General features: G+C 56.9%; 1 protein-coding gene across 8 annotated transcripts in view; it reads right to left on the bottom strand.

Moving 5' to 3' along the window:
* Window positions 1-20541, bottom strand: part of SGSM2 (small G protein signaling modulator 2) — a 36431-nt gene continuing 15890 nt past the window's right edge. The window contains exons 2-25 of one of the 8 annotated variants that reach the window (XM_013053486.2): window positions 19060-19256; window positions 18367-18554; window positions 17196-17358; window positions 16749-16913; window positions 16399-16466; window positions 16155-16300; window positions 15684-15818; window positions 15016-15140; window positions 14586-14653; window positions 14221-14381; window positions 13965-14091; window positions 12255-12389; window positions 8389-8539; window positions 7556-7620; window positions 7322-7467; window positions 6692-6820; window positions 6287-6469; window positions 4177-4563; window positions 3802-3926; window positions 3289-3371; window positions 2966-3075; window positions 2435-2531; window positions 1763-1930; window positions 1-1573 (exon numbers count right to left, since the gene is read on the bottom strand). In XM_013053486.2, the coding sequence (XP_012908940.1) occupies window positions 1485-1573; window positions 1763-1930; window positions 2435-2531; window positions 2966-3075; window positions 3289-3371; window positions 3802-3926; window positions 4177-4563; window positions 6287-6469; window positions 6692-6820; window positions 7322-7467; window positions 7556-7620; window positions 8389-8539; window positions 12255-12389; window positions 13965-14091; window positions 14221-14381; window positions 14586-14653; window positions 15016-15140; window positions 15684-15818; window positions 16155-16300; window positions 16399-16466; window positions 16749-16913; window positions 17196-17290 (2958 nt within the window). In that variant the 5' untranslated portion in view covers window positions 17291-17358; window positions 18367-18554; window positions 19060-19256 and the 3' untranslated portion in view covers window positions 1-1484. Of the gene's footprint in view, window positions 1593-1762; window positions 1931-2434; window positions 2532-2965; window positions 3076-3288; window positions 3372-3801; window positions 3927-4176; window positions 4564-6286; window positions 6470-6691; window positions 6821-7321; window positions 7468-7555; window positions 7621-8388; window positions 8540-12254; window positions 12390-13964; window positions 14092-14220; window positions 14382-14585; window positions 14654-15015; window positions 15141-15683; window positions 15819-16154; window positions 16301-16398; window positions 16467-16748; window positions 16914-17195; window positions 17389-18366; window positions 18555-19059; window positions 19257-20541 lie in introns of those variants that run through there. The other 7 variants (XM_013053487.2, XM_013053484.2, XM_013053483.2 and 4 more) reach the window with 7 other exon arrangements.

The following is a 20541-nucleotide window of genomic DNA, read 5'->3' as shown; positions in this document are numbered from 1 at the left end:
CATTGCCAAATGCTATGTTTATTGGTCTGTTAACACTGAAGAGTATAGTTTCCAAGGAAAAACAAAAACAAACACTCTGCTTCTCACAAAACCACTGAGTTACTAAGGCAGGCACACAAGGGCCACCATGCCTGGTGGCAGCCAAGGACTCACAGACAACAGGGGTAGGCAGTGGGGCAGCTGGTCCCCAGATGGGCTAGGCAGTGCCCAGGACAGGGATGGGCTGGGGAGACTGTACTGGAGGCAGGAGGGCCATGGGGCCCTTTCCCTGTTCCTCAGATGCAGGAAGTCTCCAGACCGAAGTGACTGCAGGACAGGCCCTCACCACTGTGGTAGAGTGGCCTCCTGGCCCCAGGGCAAAGCCTTAGCCTCACGTGTTTAGGGGTGGAGGAGAAGTGGGGATGGCAGAGCAAGCAGTGTGCCAAGGAACCAGGCCCTTCCTAGCACCCCTGCGAGTGAGGCTCCTCCAAGGGGGTTCCTGGGTCTCTAGGCCTCTCTGCACCCTGAGAAGCATTGGGGCAGGCAGAGCTGGCCTTGCTTCTCACCAGGGACAAACAGGAGATCCAAGCAACCTCCCCTTCCCCCAGACCCAGGGACTCATGCCTGAGATTGGCGATGGACTGCCCCAAAGCTCCAGGGCCTGTTCCTGAGAGGAGGCTATGAGAGGATTTCCTCCCTCAAGAGTTACCCTGGAATTCCTCTCGAGAGGGAAGTGCTCCTCCTGCATTCTAGATCATCCGGCTGGCCAAAGTGTCACACTGTTATCAGGGAAGCAACTAATGCATAAAGCAAGAGCCAGGGGGTGAAAGTGAAACCGTGTGGGTGCACGCAGGCACCCCGTGGGGCCGGGGCAGGACATGGGGTCACCTCGGGCAGCCAGAGGTAGTGGCAGTGCAGCTGTGGAGGACTGCTCCCACCCAGGGCCCACATCTTTGGACTCCTGCACCCGGGACCCAGACCCAAGCTGGCAGCCTGCATTGGGGCTGGGGTGGGCACATGCACGTCGCCTGCCAAGGGACTCGAAGAAGAGATCCAGCACAGAATCCGTTTGCCCACATGACCCATGCAGGGTTGGGCGAGGGTGGGGAGGCAGGCAGCTACAGCCCTGTTAACTCTACAGGGCCCCAGGCTGAGCTAGGAGAGGCTGTGAGAGCAGTCCAGGCTGAGGCTGCAGGTGACGGGGGGCTATTCCCAGGTGTCTGAGAGGGGAACAGAGAAGGTGTCCCCCAAGGCATTTACTCCCTGAGGCCAACCCGTCCCCTTCCCTTCCAGCCTGAGGCATCCAGCCCCCTGACTTGTGACCCCGCAAGGCTAGCGCTGCCCAGAGTTGGATCCCGGGCTCACAAGCACTTTATTAGGAAAGCGAGTGGGCAGGCAGGGCTGGCTGGGGGTCTGGCAGTCTCCGTGCCGCTGCCCCACTCCCTGCCCTGTGCTTGGGCCTGGAGCCCGGGCTCTAGTCGGCCGCCACTTCCCGGCTGCAGCCATTACTTGTTCTCTATGAGCATCTGCACCTTGTGGACGAGCTCCCGGGCAATCTGCAGGATCTCCTGGGCGTCATGATGCTCGGCCCGTTCTGGGGGACACACACACAGCTGTAGGGTTGCCGGGACAGGGACAGGCGTCTGGGAGGAGCCCTGTAGCCATCCACCCTGCTGTTCCACCTGTTTCCAGGGACGGGAGCCCTTCCAGCCCTGCCCAGGCCAGGAGTGGGGACCCCCATGCTCCCACTGGGGGCATCCAGGATGGCTGGGGCAGCTCCTACCATTGAAGAACCTGATGACGTCGGTGAAGTCCATGTTGTTGTCGCGGACGATCTCGCGGTAGGCCTCCACCAGGGCCAGGGCGATGAACAGGACAAAGTGCTCTGACGAGATGTGCCGGGCTGCCCAGATCACCTCCCACACAGCGAACACATCCTCGTAGAGCAGCTCTAGGGACAGTCGGAGGCTAAGGCTGAGCCTGGCTCCCCAAGAGCCCAAATGGAGCCAAAGGTAGAGACAGAGCCCCAGGGACCCAAGTCCTGGGAGTCTCCCCACTACACAGAACCTAGTCCAAGAGGAGGGTTCCAGGGCCAAGGTCATGCCCTGGCCCTTCTCCTCAGGGATGGACTTCTTGGACACTTGTCACCCAGAGCAGCTCTACTTGGACGGGCCTTGCTGCTTGAGAAACTTGGCTGGAAAACAGCCCCCAGAACCGCTGGCTGAGGGTGACTGTTGGCAGCACTTTGGAATCACTGAAGGAGCTTTTAAAACTGTGGATGCCCAAGCAGCCAGGCTTTCTCAGGCTGGGGCCAGGTGAGGCCGAGGCGCTGGCATCTCCAACCAGCTCCCCAGGTGGTTCTTAAGTGCAGGGAGGGTTAGCAGCCACTGACTCTGGGGGAGAGGGTCTCCCACCGCCCTGAGCCCAGCCCCACCATCCCACCCACACCTCTTACCTCTCTTAAAATCCAACAAGAACCAGCGGTAACAGAAGTAAAAGTGGGTGTAGTCTCCATTCTGGTGCATCAACTCAAACAGCTCTGAGTCCAGGATCTTGCAGAAGTAAAGAAAAGGGAGTAGGACTGAGCCGCCATCGCCTCTCTGGGGGCCACCATCACCCACCCAACAGGCCCCTCCACCTGCGACCAGCAGCGCGCTGCCTGGGGAGAGCCCCTCCAGTCTCCTGAGGTGGAGGCTGCGCTCTGCTGCCCCAGCCGGCTCTCAGGGAGGTGCTCCTTGTGGAACTGTACCACTTTCTGGGTGTTCAATTCACTGTCAACCACACCGCTCACCACAATTTTCAGGAGCGCCATATTTATATGCTGACATTGCCCCTCAATTTGTAATGCTGAAACAATGGTTCTCGAATGAAAGATACTGAGCTTATGTGGAAAGGGCATGTTGAGAACGCTCCCTGGCCTCCCTGTGGGTGACAGATGAGCCCAGCGGTGCCTGGTACCCAGCCCACGGGCAGCTGCTGACCTCACCTGGATGAGGGAGCGCATGTTGGCAAAGTGGGTGTCCATGGCACCCCCATTGGGGAAGTTCTGGCTCATCCGCTTCATGTGGTGGCTGAAACAGCTGTAGGCCAGCTGATCTGAGGGGAGATGGGAATGAGGCTGGCAAGGCAGAGGACCCCCATGCCTCACTTCACAGGGGGTGTCCTGTGGCCCAGAGGACAGGGCTGGCTTACACCCCCGCCCTTCCAGACCTAGCAATCTTCTTTTCCTCTCTCTGGCTGGCATCAGCCCAATCCCAACAGCACTGGGAATGTGCTCTACCTGCCCCCCACCCCAGCTCGGTCCCTCACCGTTGTCCAAGACGACCAGGAGCGGTGCAAGCAGGTCACACATTCCCTGCACATAGCCCACGTCCAGGTGCTCCCACACATAGCTGAAAAGCCAAGGGTATGGTCACCATGGGGGTGTGCTGTCCTCTACCCTGTGGGGATCCCTGGGGAGCTGGTCCCTAGAGCAACCTGCTACCCAGAAGTCGGTCTTTCTACGACCCTGAAACACTGGGACGACCATGGTCAAAAGCCCACAGTTTCTGTCCTTGAGGCCCTTGGGGGCTCAGGCAAAGAGATGGTGAACTGGCTGGGGCAGTTAGGAGGCAATCAGCTAGGTTTCCTGGAGGAGTCTGGCTGAAGCTGTGAATTGACAGACCTCAGACAAAGAAAGGGGTGGAGCGGGGAGCACGGCAGGGAACACAGAGAGCAGAGGCAGAGAGCATCAATTATGATTCAGCGCAAGGGAGAGGAGCAGGGCACCTGCCAGACCTAACCATCTTCCCCTCCCCACCTTGACCTCCCCCCGTGTAGCACCTGCACATGACGTCTCTGAGCCTCTCCAGGTTGGGGGGCGTGAAGTACCAGTAATTGCGGTCACAGCGCTGCACATCCTTGTCAATGCGGTGCAGATTTAAGGCCATAGTATCCAGTAATTCTATCTGAAAGAGCGGGGGTGCCTCAGGAGTGAGTGGGGGCTGGCAGGGACCCCTAGATAGCAGAATGCAGAAACCCCGGGACTCTGAGGACAGAGCCCTCAGGGGATGTCGAGGGATGGGCTTAGTACCCCCTATGTGGCGGTCAGGGTGCCCCCACCTGCCACCCACCAGCCCCTGTCCCCAAGCCTCAGGGTCAGGGTCAGGAGGGCCTCTGGGGCTGGCTGTGAACAGTGTCTGGGGAACATCCACATACAGTGTAGGCAGCAGCACACACGGCTGCCAGCTCCTCCCCTGCCTCTGGCTCGCTAGCCTGTGAGGCCTTCTGCTGGCTGGCATCTGGGGGCTCCAGGAAAGCACCGGCTGCTGGGCCCAGCCTGCTGGAGTCTTCCTCCCCACCGCCATCCTCCTCTTCGAAGCCCATGCTCTGCGTCTCGTCTATGCTTGACTGGATGCCCGAGGCCACGGAGTAATTGCGAGAGGATGGCAGTCCTGAGTCCGGAGAGTCAAACTCCACAGACTGTTGCTGTCCCACCACGGCAGTGCCCGGGGGCCCTGCTCCTAGCTCCTGTGCAGGCTCCGGTCTGCAGTCTTCAGTGCCTGGGGGTTGTGGGGGCTCCAGGTCATCCACAGAGAGAAATACCTGGTGGTGGTGAAGAGATGGTGGGGCTCATACCCCTACTCCAGCCCCTTCCCTCAGTCTCCTTCCTGGGGTCTGAACCAGGCCTTGTCCTGGCCTCCACAATGCACCTCCACCCGGCTTGCCGAGCCCCTTCTGACCCAGGCAACCAGCTGGAAAGCGATCAGGCTCCAGGCAAGCGGAAAGACACCATATTTAGCCCTATCTAGTCCCCGTCGTGGGCCTCTCTCTGAGGCCTGAGAAAAGGTGGGAAGCATGCCAGGACTTCCTGTAGTGGCCACAAGGAAGGGGAACTGGAGGCTCAGACACTGGATGGCCAACGTGAGCCACGTGTAGATCTCCAAACACCTAAGTCACAAGGCGGCCTCGGGTCCGGAGAGCTGCGCACAAATAAAGGCTACCCCCAGCCTTGGGGTGGCTGCTGGGGCAGCCCAAAGGGCAGCAGGCTGGAGGTGTGAGGAAAACAGGTTCTTCCTATGTTCAGAATTGGACATTTAGCAGAACAAGACAGGAATCTTCTCTAGCCTAATCAGTTATGGGAGCTTCACACAAGCTTAGGAGGGGGGCTTAAAGAAGTGAAAGATAACCTGTTCTAGATTTGTAACAGTCTGCCACTATGGACAAGTCCTATGAAAAAGAAAAGAGACATATACAGACTATATGTATACAGATTTTCTATTTGGACTATGTAGGGAAAGGGACGCTAAAAGGCGTTTTCTCTCTGGCAACAAGCGTAAGGCATTGGGTTAGAATCAGGAAAGGCAGCACAGAGCCCTGTGTCAGTGTCAGCAAGGAAAGCTATTCCTGCTCGTGGGCTAAGCAGCGGGGGCACCAGTACAGACCCGGGAAGGCACAGAACCCAAAGGCAGAGAGAGGGAGCACGCTCACGAACAGGGGAGTAAGAATAAGGCACATAGAAAGGAGTGCAAAGAATTCTCTTGGTGGTTATATTTCTTTAAGTCTTGTTCCAGCTTCAGTTCTCCGTTAGTGCAAGGATTTAGTAAAGTAACAAGACTAGACATTATCTAGAGAGACAATTTAAAGGGAAAAGCATAAGTTAGTCAAAGAATAGGAATTTCTTATTGTTTCTGGTTTGGCCCAGGAGCCATAGTGTGGAACTCGCTGTTCACCTAAAGGCTAGGGTGAGGCCAGGAGAACTACATAAGCTCTGAACTAGCTTTGCACCGTAAGTTCTATAGGGAACAGAGGACACCATGGTGGATGGTGGGGTTGGGGGGATAGTCTTGCCAGTAGATGCCGATGGGAGCCCTCTGTCCTGGTCTCTGATCAACAGCTCTTGGTGAAACCTCCACAGTCAGAGGACAGCAGAGCTAAGAGGTGGACACGAAGCCCCAGAGAAAAGGAGTTACTCATCTCACTGGCCATGGACCTGGGTCTCCAACCCTGGGCTGCCTGTTTCTAGCTTTGAAAGATCTCTCTACAAGGAAGGAGGACTTCCCTAAATCCTGACCCAAGCTTCTTTCCCCGTTTGTCCATTAAAACAGAACACAGTGCACTATCTCATTTTATTCCTGCGACACTCAGAGAAGTGGGCGGCAGGGGGACCGTCAGCTGGCTTTTCAGCAGAAGAAAATGACACACAAAACACATTAAGCCATTCTCCCAGTGACTCCTAGAGTTCAGGCTGGTGCTCAGGACTCCACCTTAATCCTACAGAACGCCAGCGGCCCCTGCCCCCAGCTCCCCCAGGTCCCATCAGGCTCACGTCATTGCTGATGGTGGAATCTCGGTGGACGAGGCGCTGAACGTGGCTGTCGATGCTGCTGCCTGAGGAGAACTTGGTGAGCGTGGCTGGCTGGGCCTCCCGCTCGCGCTGCCTCACCGCCGCCTCGCAGGCCTTCCACTCGGCCAGCACCCTCTTGTACCTTGCTGCCACAGCTGAGTCCACCTGTCCGAGAGCACACCACGACCACGGAGGTGGGGGAGTGCCCCAGGACAGCTGGAGACCAGGATTGGGCCTAGCGGTGAAGACAGCAGGGCTACTCTGCTAACACCTTCCTCTGCCATATTTCTTTCCAGCTGGGAAGGGGCCAGGCTTGAGAGGCCCCTCCCTGGGGCCCCTTGGCCCAGCTCCCCATCTCTGTACCCCATGGGAGTGGGCTCCCCTTACCTGCTCCATCTCTTTCTTGCTCATGCCAAACTTGTAGTGGCCAAGCAGAAAGGGCCAGACGTCCTTACGGATTTCGTGCTCCACGCCCCCATAGTAAACCTGCCGGAGCAGCTCCAGCTCCTTGTAGTTCTGAGGCACCCGGGAAGGAAAGACCGTAGAGCCCCCATGGTCACTACAGCCCCACGGGGTAACCCTGCCTCCATTCCTCCCATGGGGGGCTGGGGACAGTGATTCTGTCATGCCACTGAAGCCCAGGCCAGCCCTGCTTTGGGGCGGGCATGTCCTCCCTGCCCCAGATCACAGCTGGATGAGATCCAGTTCAACCTCCTTTCCTTCCAGGACAGGCAACAGAGATTTGCCCGAGGTTTCAGAATAATGTGGAAGCAGACTAGGATCCGTCCGTCCCCCTTCCCACAGAAGCCCACAGACCCAGCTGTCTGAGATTCCACCATGACCTGGGCCACCCCAAGGCTCTCGGTCCCAACCTCTATTACATTTTACTTGAATGCCCATCCAGTCAATGAGAGCTACTCCCAGGGCAGCCTGCCCCATACTCGCTGTTGCTTTTGCCTGCCCCCCACCCCCAGCCCTTTGACCCAGCCTCTGGCCCTGGCTCCTCAGTGTGTGCACCTTTTCGTCCTTCTGATATTTGCTCCACACATCCTTGGTGAGGCCCCCTGAGGCCCCCGGGGGCCGGGTGGGAGGGATGATGTTGTGATGCACCAGCGCTGACAGATGGGTCCGTACCGTGGACAGGTGGCGGCAGTAGGCCAGCCCTGTGGGGGGCAGAGGTAGCCAGGACCCATGACAATGGTGCCTCCCCCAGCTCTCCCTGCTCTTGGCCCCACCTCACCCTACACTCACAGCCATAGAAGGCCCGGGACACGATCTGCCTCTTCATGCTCTCACACAGCAGCCTGAGGGGCAACCTGTGGAAATAACCTGGCTCAGAGGGGAGGGCACTGGCCCCTCTGGTGGAAGGAGGTTGAGAGAGGACATTCTGGCCTCGGGGCAGGTAAGGTGCTCGGGTGGTATGAGGAGTAGGACCAGCTGCCCAGTAGCACATCTGTGGCCTCCCTGGGTCTGTCAGTCACCCTAGATGGAGCTACTGGGCTGGCCCCCAACCACCCAAGAGATTTTGAGCAACTAACTTCACTTCATGTTAGTGAATCTTGGTTTCCTCAGGTGAAAATAGAGAACCATCTCAGGGTCATGAGGAGTCACAGGCAAAAAATGAAGTTAACAGGTAGAAGAGAACAGCCTGTGAAAGCATCAGGGGCTGGCGTGTGGCCCTCACACAAATGCCATCCATATACCCTGGCAGTGCCCAGATATCTGATGTGCGCCCTCAGATGCACAGCCTGACGGCAGAGTCCCTGTACACATTGGGAAGGAGAGCACCTGCATGCTGAGTACCTACTATGTGTGGGGCACAGCTCTGGGCACTGAGTCACACACCTCATTTGGTCCTCACAAGTACCTTAGAAAGGAGGTTCTATTATTCCCATTTTACAGATGAGGAAACAGAGGCTCAGAGACATAGAGGCTCACAGTGACTCAGTAACATGTCAAAGCTACATAGGTAGCAGAAGGGAAATTGAACCGTCTGTCCAGCCTGAGGCCACCCTGTCAGACAAATGACACAGCCACTAAGGGCAGAATGCACGCAGGCAGACCCAGCCACAGGGCCCACTCACCGGTCGGGGACACAGCTGCAGTGGCTGGGAGTGGCATATGGGGAGCTGCGGGTGGAGCAGAAGAGACAGGAGCCCTGGCTGCACAGGGACTCCAGGTGCCAGGTTGGCAGGCTGGGCCCGAAGCCCTGCATTTCGATCATGTCACCAGCATCTGAGGACAAGAAGGGGGCCATGGTCAGGGCCTGGCGGGCCTCCCTCCCCACTAGTACCCTATAGCATGCCCACCTCTGTGCCCAGAGCTGCAGCATGAAGTCACCCATTGGTAGAAAACCACCAAGGTGGCACCTGCCTGGTCCAGAGCCCGGAGATGGAAATGGTGGAGAGAGAGGGTGCCTGATGCTTCCCACCCTCCGCCTAGTCTTTCTGCATGTGATAAAATACTTGGTCTGAGTTGTGGATACTTGTGTCTGTTCTCGCCATCTTGCTATTGGCGATGGAAAAAAACATTTGTTTTTCTAGAGGGAGGAGCAAAAAAAAAAAAAAGGAGCAAAAGCCTAAGCTCTTTAAAACGCTGCCAGCTGGCTTTGCCCTCGACGATTCAGCCTGGTCGTCCTGGACAAACTCTGAGCTGGGCAGGAAGGTGCCAGGAATGTGGCAAGCCTTGGAACCTTTCCACATCAGGAGTCTCCACTGATCAGAGCTCCTGAGGATCCCTGAGCCACTCGTCCCGGTCGCCAGACCTTACCCCTCTGAGGGTTCTAGAACCTGTCACAGGTTAAGGAGGAGCAGTGTTCCCCCACCCAGCTAGGTGCCCTTGCTGCCAACTCACACAGGTTCCCCCTGAGTTCTCCAGCCTTGCCCAGCCAGACTGCACTGAGCATGGCAGCCTCCTCCACGCACACAGGTGAGCTGGCAGGAAGGGCAAAGTCACAGCTGTCAGGCCATTGTGGGGCGGTGGCTGGGCACCTAGTTCCACCACCCAGAAGAACATGCCCAGTGCAGCCTCAGAAGATGGCTCCCTGGACACATCTATGCCACCAGCAGATGGAGCCTTTCAGTCAGCCCAGCTGGTCTGAGTCAGAACTCAAGACCCTTGAGAGTTTCTAGGGCCCAAGTGGGGCAGAACACTGCCTGCAGGAGACTCTGTGAGTCACAAAGACGAAGCAAAGGGAGGGCAGAAAGCGTAAGGACCAGGAGATAAAGCCAGGAGAGAACGGGATAGCACAGAAGAGGGAAGAAGAAGGAAAGACAGCTGTAAGTCGAAGTACAAAGAAACTTTTTTCAAGCAGTACTTTTTCATATGAATCACAGCCTGGGCCCTGCCCTGCTAGGAGTCTGGAGCAGACCTAGGCCCGATTATTGTCAGAGTGAGCCTTGGTGGGGAGGGCAGAGCCAAGCTCCCTCCAATCCCCTCAGGAGATGCCCTGTCTTGGCCTGAGGCTCTCTTCTCAGACCCACAGCTGGGATTTTTGTAGCTACCTGGCCCTTCAGCTCCACCAGGAGGCAAATTAAGGGAACATACTCAGTGTGGAAAGGGCTGCGGCTCTGGGAGTGAGGAGTTGCAAGCCATGCCCAAAACTGGGAAGAAGAGGGAAGGGACAAATGCAGGTTCGGTGGGGCAGGAGCCCAGCTCCTGCCCTTGCAACAGGCAAGAGAAAGGCCAGTCATGAGAGGGAGGGTGGGAACAGGCCCAGCCAGGCAGGCAGCAGGCAACAGGCGGGCAGGCGGGGGTGAGGGTGGGGGCGCGACAGGTGCAGAGGATGAACGGTGGGCACATAGGGAAACAAGCTCATGCCCCAAAAGTAGGGCCCAACCAAGGCAAGACTCCTGGGTCAATGCTCTTCACCTTAATTCTCCAGGAAGGAGCTGAACCAGCCAGCATTGAACACTGCATCTCTGAATTAACCCAGTGCAGACAGCTGGAGCTCTGGAGTGACTGGGTGAGGGGCAGCAGGCTGGACATGGGGGGGATTGGGGGATCTGCTGGGCCAGCTTTGACTCTGACTCTCTCCTCTGAGCTTGAGGAAAGTATGAAGCAAAAACGATCAGGATGGTTGAACCCCACAGCCCCTAAGACTCCGAGTGAAAGGTGCCTGGCCTGGAGCAGAATTAGAGTGAACAGCATCTCTGCTCTGTGGGGAGGAAGCAGGAGGAGGAGGAGAGGTGGGGGGAAGGGGAGGAGAGTCTGGACACCCGTCCCTTGATTCACATGCACAAGTCAAGCATGTGGCAGGCCTGAAAAGCAACGGCTAGTAGAACGGACTCGACAGTGTTGTCATTACGGACTGGGGCAGGGGTAGGAGCTCCCATCACAACCCCAACCACCTGCCAATTCTCCTCTCCTGCCTCCTCTCCCCTCCCAAGTACTGGGGGCCCAGGGCCTGTATACTGGGTTGGTCTGGTTCCCGATTTCCCCCGAGAAAGCCCAGACGAGGCCTGAGGCCTCTGGGCTCCATAGGCATGGAGGCTTCTCTGACCCTGGAAGCCTCGGCCCTAAGACTGGTCAGGGTTAGGCTTCCTAACGCCAAGTCTGCCAAGACAGGGGCTCTGTGGGACCCCCCTCCCCAAGCCTCCAGCCCTTCCTGTCCTTCCTGACTCAGCCTTCCTACACTGCTCCAAATACCTTAGCCTGTAAATAAGCAGCCCTGAGCCCAGGTTTGCAAGGAACCAGATGGCAAGCTGTGTGCAGACAATATCAGAAGTGAGGCTCCCTTGCACTCCTACCCGGGGGGGACCTGTCCAGGAGGGCTACAAGGGAGGCAGGGCACAAGGGCAGGCATGTGGCAGATAGGGGGCAGCTGCTAGGGCTGTGCTGAGGGTGTGCTAGGTGGGTTCTAGGCCACAGACTTAGTTTCCCAGGGAGTGGAGGTTGGGCGCGGGTAGCTCATTGCTGATTTGGTGTCTGGGCTAAGGAACTGGGCTGTTTGGCAGAAGTTTGTGGAAGCATAAAGGGCATGTCACATATTCTTAGATACCCTCTGTAGGGTCAGGAAAAGGGGAGAAGAAATTAATTCTATGGCACAGGAATGGGTGGGGATGGAGAAGTTCCCTTAAACTCCAAGAAAGCAGGCCCCAACCCTTTCATAACCGGTTTTCCCTGAGCATCCTGGCCTCAACTTCCTAGGTTACCTGGCCAAGTCACTCTGTAAAGAGTGGGTTTCTCCTTCTTTACTGACCTATCTGTGTGCTAAGAAAGATGGGTGGTGGACAGAGGAACCAATGCCAAGGAGCTCTGGGCACTGTGCTGGGTTGTTTACAATGAAGGGACCTCCTCTGTGATCTGTGGCTCTGAGGTTTGGGACGGTGGGAAACACCTGTCTTAGATCTCTGGCACGTTTATTTCTAGATTGTATGCTGAAGCACCAGGCAGTACCTGCTGGAGCCAACAGCCTCACTGGGTTTACCCCTGGGTCCCCTTCAGCTGTGGCTCCAAACCCTCGCTTGAGCTAGGGACTCATTCAGGTGAGCTGTCGAGCCCTCACCCCTGCTGGGGAGGGGCCTGTACCTCTATCCTGTTTCTGTTAAGTCACAAGTCAGAGGTACAGGGCCAGGAGGCCAGTCTTCCCAGCCAGTAAGGGAGAAAGAGAGAGACACTGCCTCAGGTTTGCCAGCATGACCCCAAGGTACAGTGCTTGGAAAGACATTCTGGGTTCCTGAGAGGCAACCAGATGGTCTGATCTTCCTATCAGAGGATCCTCCCTCTCGGGCATGAAGCCCTCTCCCTTACAGACTCTATGGGGAGCCCTGAGCCCCCTGCTCTTTGTACCATCCCCTCTTCTTGACAGCTCCTCTTTCCACCCTCCCTGACCTGCCTCCTGCTGGGGGACCACCCCAGTCCCATAACGCCAACACTGCCGGCCCGAGCCCCTGCGGAGGGTGGCAGGTGGGCCAGGGGGTGGGGCGGGGGGCGGGGGAGGGATAAAAACCTTTCATCGGATTGGGAGCTGTGAGGTTCCGCGAGCAGATCATTGAGAGCATCGCGTGCAGTTTATCCTCCTCTTCCTCATCATCGTCCACCGAGGCCGCGCGGCTGGCCGCTAGGTGGTGGTAGTTAATAGTGACTGCTCAAAGAGAACAGCGAGAGAGGCAGAGGCATGAGCACCGGGTCCTGGCGGGAGGCACCAGACTCCCTCCTTGCAGGCAGGGGGCCAGAGAGTCTGGGTCGCCTTGAACCTGCTGGCGCTGAGAATGGGCTGGGGGACCGAGAGCTCTCTGAATTATTTACTGGGGACAGTGTGGAAGAGAGTGAGGGCAAGGTGGCAGCTCCAGAGCTCCGTGGAAGGAGGCCCTGTCTAGGAAGAACACAAGACGGAGAACTGACGGGGGAGCAAGGGGAGTGAAAGACAGGGACCAGTGGGGACAGGCAGGCAGCTCATGAGTTCCCCAGCCCTGGCCAGAGCTGGCACAACTGCTGGCAGATGGATCCTGATCGATCTCCAGCTCACGTCATGGTCAGGCTGAACCAAATCTGCAGATTACCCCAAATCCCCCTCCTGACACTGTAAATCCAAACTTCGTCAAGGTTTGCCCAGAGCTGCATACGAGGAGCCCGAGTGACTCCATTGGGTTTCAGTTCCTGGGTGCCCTGGCTTGCCCTCTGGGGACACAGTCCTTAAAGCAAAGTGACCAGAACTAAGAGATGCCAAGGCTTAAAGAGGGTACGTGGGTCATCTCAGCTGAGCAGCAGCCCAAGATTAAATGGCAGGTTTGCAAACACGTTCTGACATAAGGTGTGGCTCCTAGTTAAGCACCTCTGGGAGGGGGGGTCCAATGGCCCCCCATGGCTCATGCCCATCAGGCCTGTTGGGACTATCTGGGCTACGGCTATGTGTTTGCTGTCTGGGTCATCTGTCTGCTAATGCAGAAACAACTTGCTGACAACTTATTGGCCCAAGTTAGGAAATTTAGGGACAGGTGGCCCAGTTGGCAAAAAATGCTCTGTGCTCATAAATTCCCTGAGCTTATCCTCAAGACTCGGAGTCTGGCCCAGAGAAACCTACAGGGAGCAGCAGCACTCACACCAGAAAGGAAACGCTGATGTTGGCAGATATGTAGACAGGCCCCGTGGGCCCAGAGGTGTGTGTCCAGGTGGAGCAGGACCCACGCGTGCCAAGCCATCTCTCGGACCCCAGTCACCAAGGATCCCTGATCAGCTCCAAGTTTCACCTTCAGTTGCACCCCTACTCCAGCTAAAGCTCCTCTGACCAGTAGCTGGTCCGAGGAGGGCTCTGGCTCTGGGGGAATCAGGAACAACTTGTGCCATCCCAAAGGAAGCACTGATCCTACACCCAGGATGCCTTGTGGCAGGCGGGCGGTGAGCCCTGGAAGAATGGAGTTCTCCACCTTCCCTTTCTAGTCTCACCACTTTTTTCCCCCCCTCAGGCCAGGGCAGGAAAGGCTAAGAGAAAACTGTACAGTATTGGCTGAGGCAAGTATCTTGGGGTGACAAGGTGGGGGAAGACAGCCAGGTAGAAGAGAGGCAGCTTCTCAGAGGATTGATCTGCAGGGCAAGGTCTGGCGAGAGGCCTGGTCGGTGAGTAGACCCTGCCTGCCACCCCTCCTGGGTGACAGGGCACTCCCCCACCTCCCTGAGCGTCTTTCTCTCTTCCTCCATGGATGAAGGTTGAGAAACTCACTGTGCTCATGCCTGTGGCCGGGGTAAATGATGCGGAACACGTAGTCTGTGGCCCGCCCGGTGCCCATCTCCTCCACATCCATGGTCCGCATGCTGCTGCGTTTCCGTAGCTTGGGGAACACTTTCCCCTGTGGAGGGAAGGGTGGGGGGGGGTCGGCCTGTGCAGGGCAGCGTCTGATCCCTGGTCCTGCCCGAGGGAGTCGCTAAGAACTCCAGTGCAGAAAGGAAGGAAGTGCACATCCCGAGCCCTGAGGTACCTTCCCCTGCTGGGTCCAGAGCGGGGGCTCTAGCTGTCCTCGGGGCAGCAGGCCATTCTCCAGGCAGGACAGAAAGGAAAGCAGGTGGCCTCCCTGTGGGAAGTGCAGCGGGGGCCTCTGGATGCCATCCTGGCTCACCAGCACGAGCGTGCCGCCGCTCTCTGTGGGGTATACATGCACGGGTGAGGCTGGGCTTCGGAGACCCCATGGTCACCACCACAACCCAGTCAGCCAGGCCTCCCGACCGGACGCATGGGCATGACAGGAGGAGGCCAGGACACCCAATGGGCCCTGTACAGCATGTGGCCGGGAAGGGGCTGTCTCTCTCTGTCCTCAACCCTGTGCCCAGGACAAGGGAGGCTCACTTTGCTGGTGGCAGTGGATGCAGACGATCTGACTGAAGGGAACAACCAGGGCATAGTCCCAGTAAACGCTGGAAAGCAACCAGATCGATGTCACTGTGTCGCGAGACCCGTCATCCCACTTTCTTCATTTCCCACCGCCAAAACCTGTGAAATGACCCTGAAGACAGGAGGACTGTGGCCGAGAAGTGACCTCGCCCAGGCATGTCCATCTGGGCCTGTGCTGTCATGGCACAGAGCCTAGCAGTCTCAGCTGCCTCGAGCTTGGCTCAGGCCAACCTCTTCATGCCCAGGCCTGGCTTGATCTTAGAGAGCTTGGGACTCTCTAGGCAGCCTATTCCTGCAATTCTTGGCATCAGGATAGGAGTGAGGCCTGCCTCCTGGAGCAAGCGGAGTCTGTGCACCCCCCTGCCTGGAGTCCCAGAGCCCCCACCTTTTCTCCAGCTCGGAGACCCCCAGAGTCCCGTTCATGAGCTGGTTGGGGGTCCACTTCAGAGTTAGGCTCTCTGCAGCCTGGTGCAGGGAGAGGTAGCCAGGGACGGCCTCCATGTCCTCCTTCTGTGGGGAGGAAACACAGCAGAAGGCAGAGGTGACAAGGTGCTAAGACTCCCAGGAGAGGCCTCTGAGACCTAAGCTCCAGGGGGGAGCTGGGGAGCCCGAGTTAGCACAGTCCCAGGACCCTGGAATGGAGGCTAGGAGGAGGGAGGGGAGAACATGAGCTGCATGCAGATGTGGGTCCCTCCTCTTCCTGGCTGGCCTGGGGCTACTGGCTCTGTTCTCTGTTCTGTCAGCCTCCTGAATACCAGGTATGTCCTGGGCCAGCCTTACCCAAGCTAGGAGTTCACCCTGCCATCAGGCTGCCATTCCCATCTTTGGACAGCCTGCTTCTCAGTTAGCAGTGCAGATGCCAACTAACAGAGTCGGCTGCTGCCAGCTCAATGTTGGACACAGGGCATATGAGGGCAAAGTAAGGGGGAGCGGGGGGGGGGGTCCCACTTACTTCTCTATAGTCAAGCCCCTGAGGAAGGGGACACATGTTACTGGAAGGTTCCAGTCCTGGGCCTTTCTGAAGAGGGAGAAGAGGGCATTCAGTTTTCTTACCGGCTGCACCAGCACGTTGTTCTTGCCGTAGAGAAGCCGTGTCCTTGAATTCTGGTGCAGGGACTCCACATACTCACGAGCACAGGCAGCCAACCTGTCCTCTGCTGCGCTGCCACTCGAATGCCGCTTCCGGATCTAAACAGGAAGGCACAGCTCAGCCCGCAGCCCCAGGATATCTGCCTCAGACAACACAAGGCTTCCACACAGACCCTCTCTAGCTGACCCAGGGGTCCATTCTGTCCCGGGTCTGCTCTCGGCCACCCTCCAGCCACGAGCCACTGGTGTGCTCCTGGCGTTTACGTGAGTGCCAGCAGGGATAAAAGGCTCTCCTCTCCTGCGGTAGCCATGACCTTGATGCATCTCTAAGGTTCAGCCTATGTCTGCAAGGAACACGGAGGCCAAGCCGCCCTTTCCTACAGGGCCATGGGCATAGCCTGGATAAGTATAAGGGGTGGGGAGAGGGATACCTACTCCAAGGGCTGGGCGCTTTGCAGGGGAGTCCTGGCGATTAGGGGGACCCCGGATACGATGCCTCTGGACCAGCTCATCCGCGGACGGGTCAGTCCAGTAGTGATCAGCCGTCTTGAGCTTGGTGTACTCCAAGGCACAGGGTCCCACTGTGGAGACAGGGACAGTTAGCTCGGATGCGGCCCCTTCAGCACCTGCCCCTCAGTCCCCACCGGCCCAGCACAGGCTTCTCTGCTCTCAGGCTCACCTAGAAGAGAGGCCAAGATGGGGCCAAACACAGGATCTGATAGTAACGCCTCCTTCTCGTAGTACTTGCTGCCAGGGGGAGAGACAGACAGGGGGCTCATTCCAGGACAGTCAAGCCGACCAAGTATGGACATCCCCACAAAGACCCTTTCATGGGAGTCACTAATAAGAAATGAGTCCACAAGGACTGAACTCTGTGGGGAGCACAGTGTGGTCTATGCTTTCCAGATGCGAGAGGGGAAGATGGGGCATGCCTAGACACTGCTAGGGACAATCATGCATGCTGAAGGACTGCTCGGGAGGTGGGCCCGGGGCGGGGGGGGGGGGCTGCCTGGGGGATGGGGCAGTCACCTGCAGTTCTCTACAAGGTACTGCATGACCCTATCCAGCACTTTCTCGATGAGTGCTGTGCGCACCCATATGTGCTTTAAAGCCTGCAGGCTGAGTGCTGGGGCCTTCCCGCCGCCGGCAGAGCCCTGTCTCCGCAGGGCATCCTGGTTGCCTGCTGAGGGTTTCCTGCAAAGAGATCGTAGGCTTCAGAAATGGAGGGTTTGGGGGGAAGCCCCAGACAGGCAGCGCTAGGAGCAGAGTTTGGTGCCCCAAGAACCCAGAGGGGTAACGAAGATGAGGAGTTGACATGGGGGCTTGTGTCCAAAAGGAGCCAACCCCCACCCTGAGACTGGTCTCTCACCCCAGGGATCCTGCAAAAAATGAGCCCAGGAATCCAGCCTGGGAAGCAGCAAATGCCAAGTGCAAGGAGCAGAGGGGCGTGATGGGAGGAGCCAGCCCAGGGCTCACCTGCTCTCCACTTGTTGCTGTAGCTCCTGTACCTTGTGGCAAATTTCCCCAGCCACCGGGCACGTCTTCCCCACCTTGGTGAACAGGGCGGCCATCTTATCACTGCGCAGGAAGCCAGCAGCACGCCGTCTCAGCTGATGAAGGAGGCAAGCCTCCACTGCACCTGAGCCGCAGAGAAAACCAGCATCTGAGCCTGGGTGCAAGGGGGAAAGGGAGAGTGGAGTACGGAGTACGGGCAGGCCCTGACCCATGCTGGGATGAGGGAGAGGGGCAGGCCAGGACCATATGCCCTGACCTCCTTCCGAAATTCCCCTCCCTGTCTCTCCGTCCCTGCCCAGGGTGGACCTTCAGGGACTGACATGCCATAACATCACTCTCCCTGTCCCTTGCCTGGTATGTACATGCCTCATGCCTCCTGTGTGCAGCACTCCCCCAGGACTGTGAGGACTAAAGCTGCCAGTTCCAGTGGCTCCTCCCCCGCCCACAAGGTCAAGCATGGACAGTCCCGACAGGACAGGGGCTGCAGGGAGCACATAGCCTGGCAGCCCTCCTGGAAAGCATGGATGATGTGGTTGCTAAGGAACAGGGTTCTGTGAAGGAGGTGAAATATTGATGAGGCCGCAGCAGAGATCACAGCCGACAATGGCTCCTGAATTATTGATGAGCCCTGCAGCCGAGAGCGAGAGATTTCTATTTCCCATGCTGGCAGGATTTCCCTTTACTCATTCATGATGTTTTTAGGGGCTAGTTTATTACCCCCATCTGGATCCTGCAGGAAGGAAAGAAGAACTTGGGGGGAAAGAGTGGAGAGTTGCCCCAGGCATGTGCAGAGTCTAAAAATATTAGTATGAATGGGGGGTGCTCACCCATTATGAGCAGGGAAAGGCCCAGAAAGAGGAAGGGAGTTGATCATAGTCATGCAGTGGCAGAGCCAGAACCACGACCCAGGATCCTAAACCCTGGCCCAGGCCCTTTCACTTCTTCCAGGTGTGTTGGGGGGCCCCATAGGTAGAAGAAAGAGGGGTCCCCTCATGTCACACAGGTGTTCTTTCTATACGGACTGACAACAGTGCTATGACGGAGGTGGGAGTCAGAACAGGGTCTGGAGCTTAGCACATGGCCACTCACCACCCCTGGGAAATGTGGGGGAAAACTCTGAGCCTGTTTTCACCTATGAAATGGGGCTACTTCTTAGGACTGGCATGAAACGTCACACAGGATGAACTGAGTAAAGTCCTTGCACGAGTCTGGCACACAGGAGGTACTCTGTCCTTGTCGGGTGCCTGAGTCCTCAACCCTTTTTAGCGAGATCCTGTTCCATGGTTAACCTCCAAGGACTGGGTTTTTGCAAGACTCTCCCTGGCAGGAAGAGGAGAGAGGGAATCACAGGCTGCCCAGAGGTAGGTGGAGATGCTGTTCTCTCAGGAAAAGGGGAATTAAGGTCCCATCAGCTTGACTGTGCCTAGGGTCATTAGAATATGAACCCTGGCCTTGGGAAATAACCACTGATCCCAGGTTCTCATCTGGTTTTTGTTCTCATTTTCAGTACTGACAGGCAGTCACTGCTATCCTATGAGTTGTGTCTGACCTTCTCTTGTATTGAAGTCAAGAGGTTGGAAGGAGTCCTGGGGACCGACCTGTAGGTCGAACCCAGGGGAATAAGGCATGACCCTCCCTCTCCTAGGAGCTTCCTCTGGGGCTCTTCCCTGCTCAGGTCCCAGAGGACTTTATTTTACAAGGCACAGCCTTTCCCTCCCAGTATGTTCACACATGTGTGTGCACATGTGTATACAGATGGATATACCTACACATACCACGTGTGTATGGGGCATGTGGGAGAATCTCTCCTTAAGTGTCCACATACTCTACTCCATGGCTGTCCCCTTGGTCCCTGGAGGTCCTGTGTGGCCCTGTGCACAGGTGAGTGAGACCCGGTCTCTTGATCCTGGGGTTGCAGCACTGATAGGAAAGTGGTGACCATTTCCTGGGGTTGCACTCCCCGTTTCAGGGGCAGAGAAGCAGCACTGAACGTGACCAGAGTGGCAGCAGGTGGCACCAGTCCTAGAGGGAATCATGCACCTCAGTAATGTGACTAACTGCTGGCATAATGAGTCATTAGCCTTCCCACCTTCCCCAGGAGACTGCAAATGCAGCGAGGATGGGGCGCTGGGACTGCAGGTAGTAGTGCTTCCACCCGCTGGGCCACACCCACACTCTCAGGAAGCCTCTGGGCACAGGTATTAGGGTTCTCCGGGGTGAGCAGAGGCAAATACTGCAAGTAGAGAATATCAAGAGAAACCCAGACATCATGCCCAGTACCCTCCTACTCATGGCATATCCCCTACGTTCCTTCTACGGAATGCAGGCAAGGTGCCAGGAAATGTCTGGGGAAGGAGAAATCCCTCGCAACTCTCTACCTTCCAAGCAACGTAAATGACCCTCTATGCCAGGTATTCTTTTTTTTTTTTTTAAGATTTATTTGTCAGAGAGAGAGAGAACGAGCACAGGCAGACAGAGTGGCAGGCAGAGGCAGAGGGAAAGCAGGCTCCCTGCCAAGCAAGGAGCCCGATATGGGACTCGATCCCAGGACGCTGGGATCATGACCTGAGCCAAAGGCAGCAGCCTAACCAACTGAGCCACCCAGGTGTCCCTATGCCAGGTATTCTTAACCCAGCCATGTGCTCCTTGGCCACTGACCAAACTGTACTTATCCTTCCCCATCCCCACAGGGCTGTCTGCCCACCCTCCACCGATGTCAGCACATACAATGAAAATTATTGCATGCAGCATGTAGGCACAATAGTAATAACAATAACACTAATGATAATTGAGAACTACTATCCTAAGAGGGTTTGTGGGTGAGCTTCTGTGCCTTCCAAAGACCCCCAAATATTGCCTACAAAATCACTGGTGTGCTCCAGCATGTTTATGTGAGTATTTTTCCAGATAAAGTATCCATGATTTTTAGCTTCTAAAAGGGGTACTTGACCCCCAAAAGCTTTAGAATCCCTGCTCTAATACTTTTGGGTTGAGCTGAACCACGGACAGTTCCACGGGTCGAAACTCAGAGGTGCAAGTACAAAGACTCTCCCTGCCCCACAGTGTACAGTGAACACCACTCAGAACTTAGTTGCAGAACCAGCAGCAATGAGGTCCAATTCTCCTGCTGCCCTCGCTGCCCAGGAAGGGCCTCTCACAGACTATCAAACACCCTTTCCTGGGAGAAGCCATCTAGACGCCCATGCTTTGCCTTTCCTGACTGAAGGCCCAGAGCACCAAGCAGAACTCCAGCACCTTATTCCACTTTCCGCCCCACACTGCCACCATGACCCCTCCCCAGGGTGGA

Source organism: Mustela putorius, unplaced genomic scaffold (assembly GCF_011764305.1).
Source record: "Mustela putorius furo isolate JIRA1106 unplaced genomic scaffold, ASM1176430v1.1 tig00003962_pilon_pilon_pilon, whole genome shotgun sequence".
NCBI classification, from domain to species: Eukaryota; Metazoa; Chordata; class Mammalia; order Carnivora; family Mustelidae; genus Mustela; species Mustela putorius.
The sequence above is the reverse complement of the archived record's forward strand: the minus strand, read 5'-3'. Positions and strand labels throughout refer to the sequence as shown.